Source organism: Nothobranchius furzeri, chromosome 5 (assembly GCF_043380555.1).
Source record: "Nothobranchius furzeri strain GRZ-AD chromosome 5, NfurGRZ-RIMD1, whole genome shotgun sequence".
Classification (NCBI taxonomy): domain Eukaryota; kingdom Metazoa; phylum Chordata; class Actinopteri; order Cyprinodontiformes; family Nothobranchiidae; genus Nothobranchius; species Nothobranchius furzeri.
This window is the reverse complement of record NC_091745.1, coordinates 17,740,488-17,762,838: the sequence shown is the minus strand read 5'-3', so window position 1 is coordinate 17,762,838 and position 22,351 is coordinate 17,740,488. Positions and strand designations below refer to the sequence as shown.

At 41.9% G+C, this 22,351-nt stretch overlaps 2 protein-coding genes across 4 annotated transcripts in view; both read right to left on the bottom strand.

The window, feature by feature from the left end:
* Window positions 1–565, bottom strand: part of rab40c (RAB40c, member RAS oncogene family) — a 60,269-nt gene extending 59,704 nt beyond the window's left edge. Inside the window, exon 1 of the mRNA XM_070551491.1 lies at window positions 193–565. Coding sequence (XP_070407592.1) covers window positions 193–334 — 142 coding nt within the window. The 5' untranslated portion in view covers window positions 335–565. The remainder of the gene's footprint in view (window positions 1–192) is intronic.
* A 4,217-nt stretch (window positions 566–4,782) lies between these two features.
* Window positions 4,783–22,100, bottom strand: pigq (phosphatidylinositol glycan anchor biosynthesis, class Q). 3 transcript variants are annotated; one of them, XM_070551486.1, is made up of 14 exons: window positions 21,968–22,100; window positions 19,733–19,898; window positions 19,303–19,525; window positions 18,207–18,403; window positions 17,889–18,085; window positions 17,555–17,686; window positions 16,943–17,063; window positions 14,614–14,740; window positions 14,384–14,537; window positions 11,120–11,231; window positions 10,673–10,753; window positions 8,373–8,487; window positions 5,205–5,266; window positions 4,783–5,128 (listed from the first exon to the last, which is right to left on the bottom strand). In XM_070551486.1, exons 2-14 carry the CDS (start codon window positions 19,883–19,885, stop codon window positions 4,976–4,978), a joined length of 1,827 nt encoding a protein of 608 aa, XP_070407587.1. In that variant the 5' UTR covers window positions 19,886–19,898; window positions 21,968–22,100; the 3' UTR covers window positions 4,783–4,975. The 3 variants fall into 3 exon arrangements, with proteins under 3 accessions (XP_070407587.1, XP_015830267.3, XP_015830268.3); XM_015974781.3 differs by lacking the exon at window positions 21,968–22,100 and adding an exon at window positions 20,949–21,076; XM_015974782.3 differs by lacking the exon at window positions 21,968–22,100 and adding an exon at window positions 20,949–21,076 and having other exon boundaries at window positions 19,339–19,525.
* Window positions 22,101–22,351: the final 251 nt, after the last annotated feature.

The window sequence follows — 22,351 nt, the reverse complement described above, 5'->3', positions numbered from 1 at the left end:
GTGTGTGTGTGTGTGTGTGTGTGTGTGTGTGTGTGTGTGTGTGTGTGTGTGTGTGTGTGTGTGTGTGTGTGTGTGTGTGTGTGTGTGTACAGAAAGTGAACAGTGTTTTTCACACTCAGCAGGAATGTTCAGGAGTTTTAAATGCGTGACAACACAGGAGGTAAACAATCATCAGGGGCTGAAGTGACTCACCGCTGCTGTAAGCATATGGAGACTCTGCTGATCCATCCTGAAGGCTGTCCAAGATTTCCCCTTTGCCCACATCGCTGTCTCCCACCAGCAGGAACTTGAGCAGGTAGTCGTAGCTTTTCACTGGGCTGCCTTGGCTGCCCATCTCTCCTGTGAGCCCAGCAGGCTGAAAGTCCACCCTTATTATATGCTCTCCTTTGGCTTTAACCTAAACAAAGCCTGTTATGCCATGAACCTTCTGGTTGTGAGTCCACCAGTTCAATCTTTGTTTTGCCCGTTTATCGGTCTACACGTTTGTTAAAAACAAGCAGCTTATGAAAACCAAATCATCCATCACATTTACAAAATAAGTGACGGTTTGGTTGAAGGCAGAGCACCCCAGATGCACCTACAAATTTAAGTTTATGTTTTTTCAGTGGTTTACTTTGATCAGAAGCACTAACTCAATCTGAATGACAAAGGGAATACAAAAAACGAGTAGAAATTGAAATATGGTAAACTGGGTGGAACTTTGCAATAACTGTATTTAGTTGCCAACAAGCTGTAGCCCGCTAACAAGAAACACAACTTGCATATTAGCTCTCACTGAGGAGAGCTTTTCTTAGCTCAACAAGCTAACCCTGACTGTGTGCTAGCGAGCTAGCCTAGCTGTTATCGCTGCTGCTTAAACTACAACAGTATTCACTGAAAATACAATGTCATACCATTACATAAATGGCGTTACAAGGTTACTTTTACAGTATTATTAAAAAGTGTCGCTATTTCATTGGGAGCCAACGGCTATCTCAGCTGTCTGAACTTCAAACGCAGTCTGTAATTTCAGGGCCCCCTGTGTTCATTTGATGCGAATAAAAAAATCCGTAACTTGACAGCGTTTAAAGTTACCCCGATTACTCCGACATCTGCTCCAAAATCACGCAGCTGTCAGGTTCTTACGTCCAGTCCAACTGTCTCAAGTTATGTACTGTAATCTCAGCTCGCGATGTTTCCATTTCTCTCCATTATCCTCTGTCATAGTCACAGATGCTTCTCCTCAGAGCTCCACAATAACACTGGAGCTGACAGATCCGCGGCTCCCCTTCAGCCCCACTCTGTCCCGCCTACTCAGCGTGACGCCCCGCCTACTCATGAATGTGATTGGACGCAGGATTCGCGGCGCTGCACGTGGTCCCTGCCATTGGTAACCAAAACTGTCTATCACAGTCTGCTGTCAACAATGCGCAGATGGAGAGAGGAATGTGGACAACAAAGATGATCCATTCTTCGCAGAAAGCTCCAAGAACAAAGACAGATATCTTATCATGCGGATGAAAAGCATGATTAAATTAAAGCTCCATCTGAGAGGTAAAATCCGACTCTCTAAAAGGGTTTTACTCTAATCTTATTATCTAATTGTTGCTCATGAAAGAGCATCACATCATTTTCAGCATTATCATCACCAGAACATAAAATGGGCTGAAATTAGATTAAAGATCATGAAAACTGATTCTTACCTCTTTTTCTCTGCCATATAAACGGTAAGTTTTATTTAGGTGCAGACATCCAATCTCTTTATTTGATAGGACAAATAAAATAAACATACATGGTTTCTCCACTGTGTTGCAACATAAATAAGACACGATGTGATGTTCAGTAGTGTTTTCTAATCAAATCTGTTTTTATAACATCATGAGTCATCTCCCTCCAGTTCAGCCAGAAACACCTACACGCTAAGTGAATGAAAAATGCAAACCTGAACAGAAGCAGCTTGAACAGGCGTAAAGAGCATGAAGAGTGGTAGCAGGTCTGTTATTTCTCAGCTCTGACAAACATCGAATCAGATGTTTTTGTATGAATGTGTGTGCTTGTTCACTAAATGGGGAATCTAAAAAAAAAAATCTTAAAAGTTTAAGATAGGATCAGTTAGAAGATGTTTGGTCCAGAACCAATAACTGGAGGCTTTCAGCTGAATAACACATGATGAAGGTTCATGGTTTCAAAACTAAAAATATGTTGGCCAACACATTTTAAAAATGAACGTCTTATGAAAAATCTCTAACAGTCACCCGACCCATCTTATGAGATAAATATAATTTGTTGCCATAAATTGAACAAAACATAATTTTTGTAACAAAATTAAAACAACATTCTCACAAAATGTAATCACATGAATCCAGGGAAATAAAGCTGTACAAAAGGGGAGAATAAATCCAGCCTGAAGTGTGGATTCTGATGGCTCTGCCCTATTATTATTCAGTGTGCTTGTCTAATTTACTCTTCAGGTTAGTTTAATATCATCTTAGATGGGAGAAAGCTGAATTTAACCACAGCTTTTTAATTAGGTTGTAAAATTATCTTAATTTCGGTAAATAAGTTTAATTTTGAGATGCAGACTGCATTTTCTGTTCCATTGCGCCATTGAGTATGTCCCAATAAAACTTAAAAAAATAAAAAACACCTGCAGGGACCCGCTGCTTTTGAATGAGGGCTAGTATGCATATTTAAAGATGGCGTTTATTTCTAAATAAAGGATCACATAAAACACTCTTCTGTAACAGACAGAGTAGAAATTAGTTCATCAGAGAAAAAAGGCAACAGACATAAAGCAAGAAATTAAATAAAACTGAAAATCTTCAAGATACAAATAAATATTTTAAAGGTGTTGAACACTACCTAATCATTTGTAGAGGTCTCTAGAAGGAATGAATGCCTTGTGAGTTGTACACTGGGGAAGAAATACACTGTTGCACCATTTTCAGGAACTAGAAGTGAGCCTGAACACAACTGAGCTTCAGACAGCTGGTTTTGGAGTATTGCTTCATTATATTTGGATATCTCACCTCTTATTGGCAAACAGCAATGCAACATATCACTGACTTGCAAAGTTGATGTTTTATCTCTACAAATAACACAAGCAAGGAGGAGTTCTGCTGCGTGGTGGAGTTTCTAATGCTAACAGGTAGCTTCTACTAGCCGAGACGTTCTCTGCCGTTTCCTGGACGCTAAACCAAAAACAGCCATCCCTGTCATGAGTTGAGATGGGTGGGTCCATGAATGTTAAGTGACAGTGTGACGTAGATCTGTCAGGATTTTCTAATCCTAGAGTTTCACCGTGTATTTTCTATCAGAAGCTAATGCAGGAGATAGGTGTAGGAGACTATTTTCATGTTCACCCTGCATGAAACACTCAGTGACTATAATCAGAAATAAGATTAAAAATGTTTTTTCAGCGTTCCACACCTTTAAGACATGTAATAATAAAATTCACAAGGTTAGTTTGGTTTCAGTGTTATTAATAATTAACAAGGATAGACAAAGACCACAAATTCTGACAGATTAAGTGCAGTTAATGCATCAGTACTTGACTTTCATTTAGCAGATTCAAGGATCAGTTTGTCAAGAAGCAACAAAAACTCGACATTAAACACCCAAGAAGGCAGACCGACATTTAGATCAAAACACGTCACGAGAATTCATTTAATGGAGCTTTAAAGTAAACAACTAAGAGTTTAAAGTAAAACGCCATGAATTAATTTTAGGACATGTTTGTTACAAATAAATGTTGGATTATTTTCCACTCAGCCACAATCAGAAGTTACAAGACTCATCTCTTCTACCTCAGGTATCCAAATCCTTCAGAGAGTCTGTGTCCTACTTAAGAGCTTATTTTTAGTTTGAGAACAAACAGGAAGCATCAACATCTCTGTAGCGAGGTGAGAAAAGCCTCACGAGGCTGTTACCTACACTCGTTTGGCACTTTTGGATTGTGTGATGCTGTTTTTCTGATAAATCTGAAACCAGGCTGATACTGCTCAGCCCCGCTCCTTAGAAACAGACCGGATCTGTATCATTCAGAAAAGTGATACTGATCGTTTTGACACTTTTCAAGAATAAAACTCATAAATATGCCTAAAAATGGCACAATATGTTTCTGATACAAACACAAAAGGGTTAAAAATAACAAGCGTAAAATCTTCAGGAAGGCTAAACAGCTTCCTGCAGCTGCTGGTTCTTTGCACTCCTTTAAACTCAGTTGGACCATCTTTTGTTTTTCAGCAGCACAAAGAGGCAAAACATACCTTCATGCTGCTCGCTGACCAAGGAGAAGGTCATGCTGCGTCATGTGACCAGCCGTCCGCTGTCTCCGATTGGCTGAGATGAGTTAAGATGAACAAAAACGAAAAAGGCCAAGAATTCAGAAATATGGGTTTTGGTGTTTAAGAAACCTAACGGTAAAAAAAAGGTGAGATTAACTTCTGATTCATCATTTTAAGCTTTGAAAATAAAAAGACTTGGTCTGGTCCTGACTAAAGTCAAAACAGCTGATGTTTAAAATAAAACACACTAAACGAAGTTCTTTGAAAGGCTCAAATGTCCGATGTCCAGATCGAGATGGTTTTAAGACTTAGCTCGCTACAGCACCAGCATTAGGTTTTGTTTGTACAAAAGGAGCTAATTAGTTTTCAGTTCTGCATGAAGCAGTGTGTGAAAACTATTTAACTAATGAATGTTCACATTTTTGTTAGGCAGTGGAACTACGGCACCGGGAGTGTTCACATCTTATTAGCACTGCTAAAAATATTAAACCAAGTGCAGGGAAAGTCTGAGGGCACTTTCACCGATCTTACTTTCTGTTTTGGGGTTTCTGTGTTCTGACAAGCCAGACTTCACATATGTCACTCAAGCTGATCAGAAAATCTCACATTCGATGAGTCAGCAGTTTTCACTTCCTGTCACGTTCTTCCCACAGAGCATTACATTCTTTATCTCATCATATACAGCCTCCCCCCCCATCTCTCCTCCTCTCTCAGTCCGTCTTGGTGGTTTTGTGTCTCCAGGGGTAGATCAGCTCCCCGATGAATAGTTTCTTCACCAGAGCAGCCCACGAGTCTTTGGGGTAGCAGCTGTAGGTCGGGGTCCGGTAGGTCCGAACCACAGAGCTGAACTTCAGAGGGTTAATCTGAAGAAGAACAACAGAATCTCAGTAATTTTGTTTGCATGACGAGATGCTGCAGTTCCAGGATGTGAGGTCTTACCTCCATCAGCAGGTGCAGGGCGGTACCCGGCTCTTCACACAGAACCCTGAACTTTACACCTTCTAGATTCAGAAAAAAAAACTTATTTCTTTTACATACTGTTTTATTAATGTTTTAGTTTTTTTTGTTTTTTTTACCACGTTTTCACATCATTTAAATATAAGAGATGATATTCAACATGTTTATACAATATGGTCCCCATTTCTTTATATTTTACTTCCCAGCAGCCAGACTTCTCTGTACTCTAAAGGGCTTTCAGAGTTTTTCTTTGAAAGGTGTTGCTCACTGAAAAACAATTTAATGATTATTTCTGATTATAATTAGTCACTCTGAGTTTTTCATGCAGGCTGAACATGAAAATAGTCTCCTACACCTATCTCCTGCATTAGCTTCTGATAGATAATGGATGATGAAACTCTAGGAAGTGAAAGGCCTGACAGTTCTACATCACACTGTCACTTAACCCTTTAAGCGCCAAAGTCGCTGAATTGCGACAAGCAGCAATGTTGGATTTAATAAGCCACAGCATCAGAAATGAGCCCTCATGCAGTTAATACGTTACACTGCGGGGTGGCAGACACCTGTAACTTCAGTCCAAGCAGCATTTGTGGGTGTGTTACTATTGAAACTTTTCGAGTATTTAGAACTTGAACCCCGCCCACCAGTCGCAGAGCCGCGGGGCTTGTCAGAGCAGTCAGATGAGTGAGAGCGAGAAAGTGGTAAAGGAAAAAACACAATGCCGAGAGGAATGTTCAGTGCTGATGAAGCTCTTTGTCTAGTACTGGCAGATTCGGATTCGGAGGAAGAATATTTCCTGTCCGAGGATGATCTGCCGTCTTCTAGCGAGATGGAAAGCGTGGCGTCAGCGCGCAGCAACAGAGAGTCCAGCTGACGGACTCTCTGTTGCTGCGCGCTGACGGCGTCAGCGACTACACGGTTACACAAGCAGCCCATCCAGCCCTCATCTTGTCCAATGTTACGCGTCGGGTAAAGAGACGTGGCGGGGGGGCTCGTACCGGGTCTGATTCTTTGATCCATCATGCCTGGGGGGAGGGGGGATGTGGTGGTGGTGATCGGGCTGGTGAAAACTCAGCTGGTGATCAATTCAGCCCCTATCTATCTATCTATCTATCTATCTATCTATCTATCTATCTATCTATCTATCTATCTATCTATCTATCTATCTATCTATCTATCTATCTATCTATCTATCTATCTATCTATCTATCTATCTATCTATCTATCTATCTATCTATCTATCTATCTATCTATCTATCTATCTATCTATCTATCTATAACAATTATAAAAAAAATAAACCAAGAGTGAAATGTGTTCATGACACTGAAGCACCAAAAACAGTGTTCTTGTAAACATAACAAAATACCAATAGAGTAATAAATATTATATATATATATATATATATATATATATATATATATATGTGTGTCTACATAGGAATATGTATATATGTATCATAAACAATAACAACACTAAGAAAATAAGACAAAAACATAAAAAAAAAATCTGCAAATGTGATGCAAGCCAATATGGCTGCTACCTGATGACGTCATAATATGCAAATTATGTGAGTGAATTTGTTCCTATCACAAAATTTGGCTCATACAGAAGATTTTTCTAATTTACAATATTCCTCTATCTCTAACCAGATTTAAGCTACAAGCTCTTTAAATAGTGATTTAAAAAATTCATATTTTACTGAAAAAACTATGGCGCCTAAAGGGTTAACATTCACGGACTAGCCCATCTCGACTCACAACAGGGAAGGCTGTTGTTGATTTAGCATCCGGGAAACAGCAGAGAACAGCTGGACTAGCAGAGGCTAAAAACAGAACACTGTTTTTGGTGCTTCAGTGTCATGAACACATTTCACTCATCCTTAGCAACACACAGCAGAAGCTCCTCCAGGCTTGTGTTATTTGTGGAGATAAAACATCTACGTTGCAAAGCAAACAGGGTCAGCAGTAGAGTTGCATTAAGCCGGGCGTACACTGTGCGACTTTTTCACTTTTTTGAGCCGATTTTCCACTCGTGTGAGAATCCACGAGATCGGGGCGAGTTTTGCGCCGAGCGTCGTGTAGTGTACAGGGGGTTGCGAGAAGTGAATAACATCACGCGACCAGCTACCGATCAGCAGTCGTGAGCTCGCACAAACTTCTGGCGTGTTTGAAATTTTGCTCGTCCCTCGTGAGGGTATCGCACTGTTGAAGCGGCGCTGCGAGCAGCTGCGACCCAGAAAGTATCAGAACCGCTCACGGCACATGCGCAATCCTGCATCAACGCTGCTCGCCCGCTATTTCCCTAATAACACACGTTGTTCGTTTTTATTTCTACACGTTTTTTTTTACTCACAAAGATTGTCAAGGAAGCGTGTTTGTCGTGTTCATGTCAAATTAAACTGATCACAAAACACAGATTTACTTTCTTTATTTCGTTTTCCTCATCCAACCCCCATAAATCCCTGTGTGTCCTCCTGCAGCACTCCCGAAGGACAACAGGCAAGACAAAAAAGTCTGACGTGTTGTGTAAAAACTGCTATTTTTAGCATATTATTAGGTCCGACGTGTTGCTACCAGACGTACAGTGTGAGCAAAGTCGCAATGTAGAACTGGGTCGTACAGTGTGAGCGCATGGCTCGTGAGATCTGACCTGCAAGGAGGTCGTACAGTTTGAGCTGAAGCTGAGTGCTACGAGTGAAAAAGTCGCACAGTGTCCGCCCAGCTTTACTCTTACCCAATCAGAAGCAAGATGTCCAAATATCAGGGAATAAGACTCAAATCCTACTTTCTCCTCCACCTGGATTTCCTGTGTTGATACAGGAGTTTCTACCCCCCCCCCCCCCCCCCCCCCCCGCAAAAAGCTAATATGAACCTGAGTTGTGTCTAGTAAACAACTGATTCTAAATTAAATCTTGAGGTTCTTTGTTACCAGCAGCTTGTCCCAAATAACATTTGATCTATTCCTTCAGCTGAGACTATGAAAAATGTCAAATATCACAATTTGACACAGAAACCTGGATTTCAGCTCCAACAAGGAGAAAACTGTCTTTGAAACAATCAGACTCATCTAAAGAAATCTGAATAGATAGCCATGTTAAAGAAATTTTGGGAAGTAAAACCTAAAGAAACTGGATCAGAACCGTGGTTTACCTGCTAGTCTGTAAGACCGACAAACACGCAGGCCGGCAGCGAACAGGGGAAAGGAGTTGATGAAGTCTACGCTGAGATGAAGAATGCCCTGAAACAGCACAATCACCAACCGCAGCTGCATGACACACATGAAAAAAAAAACAGTTAGGTTTGGGTTATTTAAACACAATCAGTCAATTTTATTTATATAGCACATTTAAAACAATCAGAGATTGACCAAAGTGCTGAAAAATGATTCAAAAAGGACACAATAGCAGTAAGTAATAATAAAATCAACAATAAGACAGTGAAAACAACAATAAGAGATAATAACATGGTTAAGAACACTCAAAGGCTAAAGAAAATAGATATGTCTTCAAATTTGATTAAAAAATCCCTGTAGGAGAGTTTTTCAGCCAGGTAGGTAGATTGTTCCAAAGTTTGGGGCTGCTACAGCGAACGCCCTCAAACAGAGGGACAATTAAAAGCAACTGGTTTGCTGATCTTAGACGTCCAGCGTTGTTATAACGGGAAAGGAGCTCTGATATGTATGCAGGGGCCTGGCCATTTAGGGATATTTGACTGGAACCCAGTGAAGGGACATTAAAATAGGAGTGATGTGCTCTCTTTTCTTGGTTCCAGTTATATGTCTAGCTGCTGAATTCTGCACCAGCTGCAGACACATCAGGGTATGCTGGGATAGACCAAAAAAATAGAGCATTACAATAGTCAAGATGGGAGAGGATACGAGCTGTAGTTATGGTTTTCAGGGACATTAAAAAAAAATACACAATTTTACTCTGCAATGGACTGGCTCTCTGTCCAGGGTGTACTCCGCCTGATTGCCCATTGACCGCTGGAGATAGGCACCAGCCCCCCCGCGACTCTACGTGGACAAGCGGGTTTAGAAAATGGATGGATGGATGGATGGATTTCACTACTAAACTTACCATATTTGTCTTTCAAATAATAATGAAGAATCAAAAATTACCCCAAGATTGTTTGCATTTTCATGTAAATGCAAGGCCAGATTTCCCAATTGACCGGTGGCTTGATTTATTATATTTGGTGACCCAAAAAGAAGAATTTTTCACTTGTCCTCATTCAACTGAAGATAACTATTGGCTAAACATTAAACAAGCATTGATTGGAGTAAGAAGAGTGTGAATTACCCAGGTTAAATGGCAGATATAATTGTGTATCATCGGCGTAACAATGAAATGAGATGATGTGTTTTCTAAGAATAGAGTTGGGTGGAAGCAGATAGATGGTGAATAAGATAGGACCCAAGAATTAGCCTTGTGGAACTCCGCAATTTAAAGGAGCAACTGAGGAAAATTTCCCTTGAAACATAATAGAAAACGATCCATCTCATAAATAAGAGGCAAGCCAATCTAAAGCAGTGCCTCGAATTCCCACCGGATGGTTCAGACGGTTTAAAAGAATTTGTTGGTCCACAGTCTCAAAAACTGCACTCAGGTCTAAAAGTATTAAAACCGCACTATGGCCTGAGTCTAGTGTCATCAGTAAGTCATTTGTCAGACGTCTGTGCAGTGATGTGCCTTGAAACCAGACTGAAATGTTGTACACAATTTAAAGACTCCAATATTGCTAGAAATTCCTTTGCTCTGTTATCAGGCTCGAAAATTAAAATCACCTAAAATTAAAATATGGTCAGAATTTAAAACAACACAAGTTGGCTCAATTTGGGAGAACCAGTTCATCCATCCATCCCAGACACTGGGAGCTGGTGTCTAAGTCCAGCAGTAATCAGGTGAGAGGCGGGGGACAACCTGGACAAGTCTCCAGTCCATCACAGAGTCAAACAAGCATTCACACCTAAGGGCACTGGTTTAGTCTCCAGTCAACCTAACATGCATGTTTTTGGTCTGTGGACGGAAACCCGAGTAGCTGAAGAAAACCCACACGTGCATGGTGAGATCATGCTAACTCCACACAAAAAGGCTGCAGCTGGGGTTTGAACCTGCAACCTCCATGATGTGAGGTACCAGTGGTACCAACTGCACCACCATGAAATCCTAATCCAAAGCAGTGAAAACATAATCAGTAGTTCCTGGTTCAGAAATCTGCAGGAGGACGTTAGTTTTGTGGAATCGTCAGCTCCCAGTTTAATCCGACTGCTGAACGCATCGGCTGTTCTGGTTTAACGAGAGAACTGGATCTTAGTCGAGACCAGCTGGTGTCAAACGGGGCCAGCAGCACACAGTGACCGAACAGTGAGTGATCTGTGACCACTTTTCATTTTCATTTATTAATTTATTTATTTTTATAGAGCCATCTGCTATCGAGACTGGTCTTACCAGAGTGAAGACGAGGTAGTAGAGAGCCGTGGTGGGCAGCAGAAACAGGAGGATGGTCAAGAGCAGCGTCCCGATGAAGAGCTGGAACATAAACACTTCTGGCTTTTTTATTGTCTTCAGAATGTTTTTGTCTGTGTGTCTGTCCGCATTTCTGTCTCTTCTAGACAAATGTTCAATTTCATATAACATCGATTCACAATAACATCATCTCAGAGTAAAATGCTTTTCAATCTTCTTAGTTTCATCTCCATTGCTTGATGTTGTCTTTGAATTCTATGTTGTGATGAATTAGTGAAGACTGCTTTATTCCCTCTAGAGTTTCAAATAAATGTTCAAACCAAAGTAAACATCTTAGCCTCACATGAGACTTCAAAGATAAAAATGATCCTACTGAGTTTCTTTAGTTTTTAAAAAATAATAATAAATAGAGAAATAAGAAAGTGACACCTGGTCCAGGTCGTAGGAGCACGAGTCCACCCTCTGTCTCAGGACGTTCCACTTCTTCCCCCTGAAGAGTCTCCAGAGAGATGAGAGGCCGTAGATCTTCAGACAGTATAACCTGAAGAAGACACAAGCACACGTCTGGGCCAGTTTACCGGGTCAAAGGTGACATCACTGGTCTCTGAGTTTATGATAAAACTAAGTTTCTCCTCAGATCTGGTGATTTTTCTCACTGCAGCAGCAGCTCACTTTTATGATTTCCTCTAGAGACAGTTTCTGTTGAAACAATGAACTCTGGTGTTAAAAACCATCAGAAGTTTGTTTCTGGAGACAAAAATCTGACCACAAAACGATCCATAAAATCACACCTGAGTTTTAATCTTGTGAGAGACAGAAGCACACAAATTCAGAGGAGGAGAGAGCGACGCCTCCTCCTTCACCTCCTCCTGCTGTGATAACCGGCGTGGATATTTTTAGATTTTCTACTCACAAAGCTCCTCAAAGGATATTTAAAAGACACAATGAGCCTGATTCTGAGAGCTGGTGGAGCATAAATATGCAACAGAAAAAGTGAGAAATATTTAATTCCACCGCGGGTGAGCGAGCACCATCTTTAGATCAAATACATAATTTAATCCATCCTCCTTTATCACAGTGCTCAGGCCTTCATCACAGCCATTATCTCTTCAGACTGAAAAAGGAAAATAACCAAAAGGAACGTGTTTACCCGTAATGTGGGACACAGATTTACACATTTTACTAAATACATCTTAAAAACTATCACTGGTTTCTTTTCTAGAGAAAGACAAATGTTCTTTGGTAAATGGTGCCAAAAAAACACATCGTCGAAGTCATCTGTGGTAAAAAAAAAAATAAATAAATAAAATCAATCAAATCAAAGATACTTTATTAATCCCAGAGGGAAATTAGAGTTTCAGTACACACAATTCAGAGATCAGACATATATGGGCAAGACACATGACAAGAATTGGCGACTGTGGTCATTCGCAACCCTGAGTCGCGCTACCTTAATAGAGATAGGAGGGTAACATGAGGATTGGTTCAGGTGGAGGGAAAAAAGGTACTTCAGAGTTACCCTCCCACCAGGAGGGCAGCTTTGCTCTGCAAAAAGCACCTCGGACAGAGATGCAACAGACTTCAGACAACACACAACATAAGTGTCCACTAGGTGGGGTGGTGGGTTGGGACTATCCACACTTCAGTTCCTGCAGCCACGATAAGCAGCGCATGTCACCTCAGTGTGGATAGGGAGAGGAGCATTGAGGGTTGGAGGGTTGCAGTGACCCTGGAACGTTTAAGCGGCCTTCCCGCCGTCCCACCCAGGCTGGGATAGGAGACAGAGTTGAGTTGCCATAGCGACGGCACATTCCACATATCTTCTGAGGGGGGAGTTTTCGTTGGAGCCTTGCAGGCTCAAGGACACCAGATTCCGATTAGAAATTGTTTTGGGGCCAGACAGAGATAATTTCCTCTCTGTCTTACAGTTTGTTAGTCCTCAACCTCCCAATAATGGACATTAATCTATCCCAATCCGTGCTGATTCGTCCACTCTCTCCTTGATGGCATCCATCTTTTGTGCCAAAGAATGAATCTCGGCCAAAGTTCCAAGCTTACGATTCATCTTGACAATTATGTGAGTCTGTGAATTTACAGCGCAGTGCAAACCATCTCTGAGCTCCGGGATCAGGCCAATATTCCTCAACAGCTTGTTAATTTTCCGATAAGCCAGGTAGCCTCCAAGGCCAATGAGCAGGAAACCCGACACCAATATCCACACATCTTCAGAGTCCTCCACAGACAGCTGAGATAAACAAATCAAGTTCCACTGTTTCTAGGAGTCCATGATGTGTCCAACTGGGTATGTCCCGGTGGGGCATCCGGAAGCCCCTTCTCCCGTTCTCATCGTTGAAAAAATGTTATCAATCGCGTTGAGAGACCAACTGACGAGATCCATTTTAGTGAATTTCAGTTTCCAGAAAAATGCAGAAGCAGCAGTGCACCCAGCACACACACCGACAGGCAATGGCCTTGAGGATAAGATATGAAGGAGAGGAGGACAAAAGCATCTGCACCCTCCAAGAGCCGGAAGAAGAACACATACACCTGTGCCCCCCCCCCCCCCCCCCTCCAGGTGTATTTTAGGATCCCAGACTTTCCTCGAGATGTCATTTCCAGGTCAGAGGAGACACAGGTGATGAGGACACAGACATGATTTTTTATGACTGCTGTTGCTTGAGACGTAATTAGCACACAAACATCTCATCAGAGAGAGTGAACCACAAGCCGGGCCGAGGCGATTCTTCTCCAACTCTGACCCAAATATGTAAACACAACACCCAGGTCTGCAGCTGCTGCAGAAGCTGAAATAATAAAAACAATTCTGAGTCCTTCCTCTGTGTGAATGACTCAGCATTTTCTTTATTGATGTCCAATAGTCACGCTTCAGGTCTGAAACTAGTGTAGTTCTATTATTTACACAAAGAAATGTGGCAGAATCAATAGTTTATTTAAAGTTCATAACAGGAACGCTGCCCCCTGCAGGTGTTTTACTGTGGCTACCTTAATTTTCACATCTAGCCTTTGAATAGCCTGACCAGCCCGCCCCAGGCTGGAAGCGAAAGTTAAACAGGACGAGTCTGGCAGGCCGGGGCTAATGAGTAATGTGCTTCAATTTTATAAAATCTTTTTGTCAAATATTAGAAACTGAAAATGAATTAATGGCATTTAATGAGATGAACTTATCATTTTAAAGTGACATTAGCTTCATGCAAGAGTCTATATTTGCAGTGTTGCTCGCATTTTTCTAGACCTCAGCAGGTCGCTGGTGGAGGAGCACAGGTTTATAATTTCTGAATCTCAGCTTGTCCCTCCCTGATGGGTTCAGGGAGAAAGGTGTTTTATTTGCTGCAGACCTGCCTGCTGCCATTCCTGAGCAAGATCTGCATCAGTGGAGACTTGATCCCAAAGCCGGACCACCTTTAGGAGACGGCCCGGATGCTGCTGGACCTACTTCAGTCCTCTGATAATATTTTAAGTTGCCTTTTACAGTAAAGATGGAAACTAGAAATCAAAGTTGGGGTAGTTTAAGGTGTGTGAAAAAAAAGTAAAAAAAAGAACATATTCCAACATATTATTGTAATGATGATCAGGTCTTTTGGTGTCAGTCAGTCTGAAGTAAACGTAGAATTCCCCGAGTGTTTTAAGCCATGTTAACTTTCTGTGCTTTGCCGTCGAATAAATCTCAAGTACCTGGCTCCATAGACGTAGAAACAGTAGATGTGGAAAGTAAACAGCGCCACCATGTCAGACAGCAGCGAAAGGGCAAAGGTCAGCCCGAAGCAGGCTGACAGACCTCCATACCACAGGATCCCCTCAATGAATGGCGCCATCAGGTGGATGTAACCTGTAAGGACAAGATGGCACGCTGAAGCCTGCAGGGGGCGTTGGTGAGGTTCTGTTCTAACTCTGCGTGGACTCACTGATCCAGAGGTGGATGTGATAAAGGAAGAAGCGGCCCAGAACCTGGTCCAGAGCCCGGTTCATCTTCAGCCCAGCTGGAGCTCCCATCAGCCACTGCAGCAGCTCCTCCAGTTGCTGAGCCACATGCTGAGAAGGAGGATTCAAAAGATAACAAAATATTATTACTGTATTTTCCGGACTATAAGCCGCTACTTTTCCCCACGCTTTGAACCGTGCGGCTTATAATGAGGTGCAGCTTTACTGAAGATTTTCCTTCAACTGCCACTAGGGGGCGTTTAGGCAGAAAGTGAAACAGGTGGAAGTCAAAAGTGGAAATGGAAGAAAGTGCTCATTTTAATTTAGCACATGCAAGCAGCCGGCACGACGAAGAACTTGTTTCAAATCCATACCCCCTCATTATGGAAACTACACGTATGAGTTCATATGATGCCGCATTTAAGTTGAAGGCCATCGATCTGGCAGTAAAGGAGGGAAACAGCGCTGCCGCACGTAAGCTTGGCATGAATGAATCCATGGTTCGGCGCTGCAGACGGCAGCGGGAAGAACTCATTCAAGCCAGCTTCACCCGGGATGATGACAGCGACACGGACATCGCCACAGAAAAGGTATGTGACGAAGCTCTTCTGAGGCTGTTCAACTCCGACACTGAAGAAGAGGACTTTAATGGCTTTAGAGCGCAGGAGGAAGATGAGAGCGAATGACTTCTTCTGGTAGGCAGGTGTGTTTTATTTACTAACCAGGCATGTTTTGTGTGCAGTTTTTATTTTCTAATCATCCAGGGCTTATTAATGCTGTGTCAGCGCTGTTCTTTTCTTCTAAACATGCAAATGACCGGTAATAACGTGTCAGCTCTGTTTTTATTGTATAACCATCCAGAAATATGAATGCTATCAGCGCTGTTTTCTTTTCTAAACTTGCAGGCACGTTCACCCGTGTTTAAAATTCCTTTTGTTGAATTAAAACAACGAAAAACCTCCGTGTAGCGTCTTTCTGTCTAATTATCTCATGTTATGGCCGTACATGCGCTGTGCGCTGGAGACCTGCGGCTGCTGCGCCGTAGCTTGTGTTTGAGTGCAGCGTGTGTGTGTAGAAAACCGTTTTTATTGTTGGTGCGGCTTATATTGAGGTGCGCTCTATAGTCCGGAAATTACAGTAATCTGGTCTGCTGCAAATGATTCATCACTGGGTTTATTCCTGATGAGGCAGAAGAAGAGCCACCTGGAGTATTTATGTGTTTACACCCACTACCAAAATGAGGAAGGGTGTGTGTGTGTACATGCAGTATTTTGATTTAACTCTGGCCCAAATTTACCAAAGGGATGTGAATAAATGACAATTAGGCTTCAGCCCTCAAGAACAGACTTCTGCACCATTTATAGATGATTAACATCCATCTAATCTAATCCATCGTCTCTTAAAGTGATGAGTTTTACAAACACATTGTCAGATGCTTTAGAATCCTGCTGCAGATACATTCAGATTAAAAACTCTCAATCAAAATCCTCTTAAACGGTGCACCGCTTCCTTGAGGAATGCCCATCGCATCAGACAGTGAGGAGAAAGTGGAGTCCATCGATCAGGACCGAAATCAGAAACTTGTTTATTTATTTCTTTTCTTTTCAATTATCATTATTTCCCATTAGTAAAAAAAGTAAAAGTAAGAGGGTGCAGACTGGGAATACGAAAATGTTTATTGTTTTAGAAATCCTGAACATGTTTCCTCTGGAGTGACTTTGTTCCATTTTAGTGAATCAGCAACTCACTAAAAGGACAAAAAGAAAAAACAGGTTTTACTTTGCTCTGTCACTTCTGTCCTCGCTGTGTCCATCCTTCGTTTGTGCAGCACGATCAGATTTCAATAAGTGCTGCTTGGTCTCACCTGCTTACTTCACGGGTGTTTCTGTCAACATTTAATGAGTGGTTTGCTTGAGTAGGAGAAATAAAGCAGCACCTAAAACATGTGCTGCTCCTCCTAGAAATGATGCATTAGGTGGTCATCTGCAATGGATTCGCTTTTGTAGTCGGCCTAATTAAAAACGGACGTCACAGCCAATCAATAAGATCTAACTCATAAATAACTAGAACTGCAGCTTTTACACATAATGAGCTAATCTTATGCGTTAGTAGCTGAGAGTTATTTTCCACTCGTGTTCCAAAAGTTCACACGATCTTGTGATTTGATAGGCCTTTAATTCTCTATTACTCTTCCTGCACATCACTGGTCATCAGCTAGTACTAATTACTAATGCAATTAATGAACAAACCTGATGTGTGAAAATCATGCAGATAAAAAGAACAAAACACTGTTGGTTCAGATTTCGGACGTACGTCAGCAGCAGGAACCAGGGCGTCGGCCAGCATGGAGATGTGATCGTCTCTGTAGAGCCACGACATGAGAAACACGCCAAGGGCCACGTCCACCAGAACCGACACTAGGATGTTAGCCTTCCTTCAGACAGAAATGCACAGATGTGAGAGCACGTCTGGGCAAACAGGAAGTCCAAAAACATCAACTGTGTGTGATGACTTGACCAAATGTTACGTTGTCCCATAACAGCTGTTCTGCTTCATTCTAAGACAGATGATAAATGATAAATGGCCCGCACTTGTATAGCGCCTCTCAGAGTAAGGACTCCAAAGCGCTTTACACTACAGTGTATCATTCATCCATTCACACACACATTCACACACTGGTGGTGATGAGCTACGATGTAGCCACAGCTGCCCTGGGGCGCACTGACAGAGGCGAGGCTGTCGAGCACAGGCGCCACATGTCCCTCCGACCACCACCAGCAGGCAAGGTGGGTTAAGTGTCTTGCCCAAGGACACAACAGCAGAATTCTCTGTCCGGAGCCGGGATCGAACCTGCAACCTTCCGATTACTGGACAACCCGCTCAACCTGTTGAGCTACTGCTGAGCAGTTTGACTCTGAGGTTTACCTCATGAACTGGGTGTGACCTTCAGCTGATTTAGGCGAACTGAGCGTCCTCATGTGCTCTGTCCTGTAGCTGAGCTGGATAAAAGTGGACAGTATAGAGGACAGGAAGCAAAGCGGGAAAACACTGAAGATCCTGGACAGAAACAGAATAAAGATGCAGACTAAACAACAATGAATGTTAGTTTCTGAGATGATCTGATGATATTTGCGTATTTTGCATTTCTGCTCAGATAAAATCTAAAGATGTCAGAAAGGACTTTCTGTTGCTTTTGGACAAACTCTAGAGAAGAATAAATAAAACAACCGTTGAGGGACCCGCCACCACTTCTTCTCACCAGATGTTGCAGGTCCACGTCCACACAGAGAGCAGCCAGCTGATGAAAATGCAGAGAGGCACTGAGGCCTGTTTCATCAGCTCCACGATGATGCTGGCCTCTCTGCCTTCAGACTGCCAGTGAGTCGACTTCAGCAGCCCGTCGTCGTATTTGTCGAGGAAGAAGAGCGGCTGACTGTGCGCCACCGTCTGAAACATCTACAAAGGAGGAGAAAGAAAGGAAAAATGCAGATTTAGCATTTTTTATTTAACAGATAATCATTCTGTAGTTCTAAACAATGAAGGTAGTTCTGAGCGGTGAGGAAACGTTGTCTCGTACCTCCCTCAGCTCAGTCGAGGGTTCACTTTTGTTCTCTGGGTTTTCATTCGCTATGGGATGAAGCTGCGACAGCATCACCTTCCTCTGCTCATAGTGAACAAAGATCACCTTCTCTTCAGCTTCCTCCTCCCCATCACCTCCATCCTTGCTCTCTTTCTTTGCTTCTGCTTCGTTGCTTCGCCGAGCTGACCCTCCGGCTGGTAACAAAATAAAAGAAGCTTTTTAAATCAAACCGAAGCAGAAAAAAATAATAATTCACCCAGCTGACACAGACAAACACAATGTCTAAATGACAGACTTGATTATTTTGCCATTTAAATTTTAAACACATTTCAAAAACAGAAAAAATAAGATCGACAGGTGGAGTGGTTCGGCGTCTGCAGTGATGCGGACGCTGAGCCGATCTGTCGTGGTGAAGAGGGAGCTGAGCCAGAAAGCCAGGCTCTCGATTTACCGGTCGATCTACGTCCCAATCCTCACCTATGGTCATGAGCTTTGGGTAATGACCGAAAGAACGAGATCGCGAATACAAGCGGCCGAAATGAGTTTCCTCCGTAGGGTGGCCGGGCTCAGTCTTAGAGATAGGGTGAGGAGCTCGGATTTTCGGGAGGGGCTCGAAAGGAGCCGGTTGAGATGGTTTGGGCATCTGGTCAGGATGCCTCCTGGACGCCTCCCTGGGGAGGTGTTTCGGGCATGTCCTGCCGGCAGGAGGCCCCCGGGTCGACCCAGGACACATTGGAGAGGTTACATCTCCAATCTGGTCCGGGAACACCTTGGGGTCCTGCCGGAGGAGCTGGTGGAGAAGGCCGGGGAGAGGACGGTCTGGAGCTCCCTAGTTGGGATGCTGCCCCCGCGACCCGGACCCGGATAAGCGGAGGAAGATGACAACGACGACGAGAAAAAATAAACTGTCAACTAAATAGTAGTAGAAGTAAAAGAGGTTTTATCTGGTAAGAATAATTTAAATTATTTCAATTAAAATATTCAGATTCACATTTTGTTGTCTCAGATTCTCAAATGAGAAGTCAAAGTAAATCCAGAACGTTTGAAACATTTTTATTTCTTTCGATTTTTAACTGAAGAGAAGAAAACTAACATAAAAAAATGAAGGTGAGTAGGTTGAGTTTCTCACTCTGATCGCGGCTGAGCACCTCACAGGTGAAGCCTGTCTTTCCCATCTGACGACTGATCTGGAGCCAACGTTCCTGAGGGAAGATGGTGCTCAGGTCCCTCAGGAAGCTCTCCAATCCCTCTTGACCTTCTTTGGGTAAACTCCAGGAGCCAAGGACAGACAGCTCCACCCCGCTCTGAGCCTGCATCTGGGAGGAGATGAGAGAGGAAAGATTTGAGAGAGATTTAATTTGTTGCCAATTTAAAAACAAGAACACCATCACTTAGTGATAAAACCATTGAAAGTTCACATATTTTCTGCTGTACTAAAGTTTTCTAAATATGCAGAACAGCACAGTTGTTTTGGACCCCCAGTGACGTATGAAGGAAAGTAAGGGCTCTGCTGAGACACAAACCTGCTGGATGTACTGCTTCACCTGTCCAGGGATGAACGGGTAGTGGATGACCGCTAGAACCACAGCCGAGTCATGACCAGCGATCCAGCGGCCCACCAGCAGCCCGCTGTCAGCTCGGTTGCAGCATTGCGGGAAGAAGATCTTCAGCACCATGACTACAGTGGATCTAATGAAACATCAAGTAAAAACAAAATCAGCTTGACGTTTAATATTTACACAATAAAACTACAACTTAAATCTCAGGTTTGGTGTGTTGAAATTTAAAGATTATAGTGTAGTACAGTTCACTGTTTTGTCAACAGGATTAAGATCTGACTGTGAGAAGAAATGTGATCTCACCTGGCTTTTGATAAAGCAGCTGCTAAACTTTATACAGAAGTTATTTTAGATTTATAGATTCAGACGAATGATTTGGTCTCAGATGAGCAACACCAACAGGACAAATCACACTTTGTTGTTTGTTAGTGATTTACCACAAAACTAAACCAAACGTAGAGAAACAATACCAGAAAACTGAAGTGCATCATAGGCCAGCAGGTCATCTCAACAAAGGTTGATGTAGTGATGCAACTCAAAGTCAGATCTTAGGTTCACTTGAAATAAAATAAAATTTAAGTGCAAAAAAACTAATTATGAAAGTCTGGCTGCTTGAAATTAAAATACAGAATTGAGGACTTTGGTTCATCCTCTGTGTTTTATGTCTTTATACCGCTAAATGTAGTTGAGCCGAATGAAATTCAATTACAACGTGAACTGAGGAGACAGACGTGCGTCTACAGAAAAGAGCTGGCGGAGGAAAGACTTTGAGTTGGCCGATTTATACAATGAGTTCGGAGATCTCTGAAACCGGCTGGTCTACTTTTTGCCCTTGAAATATCGAGTCCACCCCGGTTGTTATGGCAACGCAACGAGCCCAGAGCGGAAATGTCATTGATTCCACTGACAATGATTTCGATCCAACAAGTTAGGAACAGCATGGCGATTAACTGTTGATTTAGCAGAGGAATACAAATGAAAATATATTGTAACATCATAAAAACATAAACAACTCACTCCCAAACGATTGAATCGGTCCCAATACGACGAAAAAGCGAGTTTATTTTGTCGACAGTCCGAAAATTCAACAAGGTTCACACCGAACAAACGACTCAACGCGGCCCTGTTTGAACGTCCAACATCATTATAAATGTAAGACAGAAGAGCGGTGCATACTTACCTTTTCTAACACGACTACAAACGTTCACCTTCCATCTGAACCCAAGAGTGAAGTTTCCTACGTTGAAACCATCGGTTGAAACAGCTTTCATTCACGTTGTTTACAGTCCGTCCCTCGAAGTGTTCGGTCAGAAACGCGCGTGAATGTAAGTTCCTATTAGCAACTGCTCTTTAATTAAAATAATAAATAACTAAAACTAAATGTAAAAATCGTTATTTGTGTTTTCATGAGACACCATTAATAATAAACAAGGATGTTTGGATATTTTATAATAAAAAAATAAAAAATTTCAAAATAAAAAACCCGAATCGTGCTGTGATCAGAATTCGATTTACAAATGGTTTGATTTTCGTTCTAAAATAAACAGAAATCATGACAACCGTACTGTCACTGGCAAAAAATAAATAAAAATAAAAATGGCACCACAGATCTGGCACCTCCTGTAAAGGGTGCCAAAAAAATCAACATTTTGCTGTCCTTGTCCCCCTGGTAAAATAAACATTGATGGATGCGTTAAATTATAGTGTTTTAGAAAACGTGTTGAATTAAAAGAGTGAGAAGTACATTTATACAATTGTGTATTGTGTCTTATGTTATACTGCACCAGTGATTCTACACTGTAATAAAGTTATTAGACAATTGACTTGGTGACGGACAGCTGTCTCCCTCTTGCAGCCATTCTCTGACACTTCAACAAACGAGCATTTTAAGTATTCCCTGCAGGACTGCAGAGCCACTACCTGCATGTTTTGTTTTTCTCTACACCAACTCACTTGGTTTTAATCAACGGGTAAATAACGAGCTCATGAAGAACTTGAGACACAAACGACGTTTTCGTGTCTGGGAGTAAGTCAATGTGTTGTTTTGTGGTACATACATCACATATTCGGTTTAAGAAGAAAATTACCAGAACACTAACATCTTCTCTCAGTATATCAAAAATATGATAGAAAACAAAACATCAATAGAGTGAGAGGTGGATCCAACAGACAAAGAAATAAAAGAATGTTGTGGCTCACCAGCTCAGGTCCTGCTGCTGTTCAAGAGTCTTAACTGTAAAGACATTTATCTCCCCCTGCAGTGACATAGCAAGAAAAGCGCGGGAGGAAAACACAGCTGATAAAAGAGCAGTACTACTACTACTACTACTACTACTACTACTACTACTACTACTACTACTACTAATAATAATAATAATAATAATAATAATAATAATAATAATAATAATAATAATAATAATAATAAATTATTCCTGTTTTATTTCAGGTTGTAACTTACCAATTTTTAAGCTGATTGTCTAAAAACCTATTTTAAAGAAATTCAATATTTTATTGATAGGTTTCATTTAAACCATATTGTTGCTATTTGTTGTATTTATGTGTTAATATTGTTCTGAGGTAAAA

Excerpts from the sequence above, each read along its gene's own strand:
- pigq (XM_070551486.1), bottom strand. The coding sequence starts at position 19,885 with ATGGTGCTGAAGATCTTCTTCCCGCAATGCTGCAACCGAGCTGACAGC. Across the intron at positions 17,064-17,554 it reads GGTCACACCCAGTTCATGAG|GAAGGCTAACATCCTAGTGT; the intron begins GTAAACCTCAGA and ends TTCTGTCTGAAG. Across the intron at positions 10,754-11,119 it reads GCTCCTACGACCTGGACCAG|CTCTTCATCGGGACGCTGCT; the intron begins GTGTCACTTTCT and ends TTTATGTTCCAG.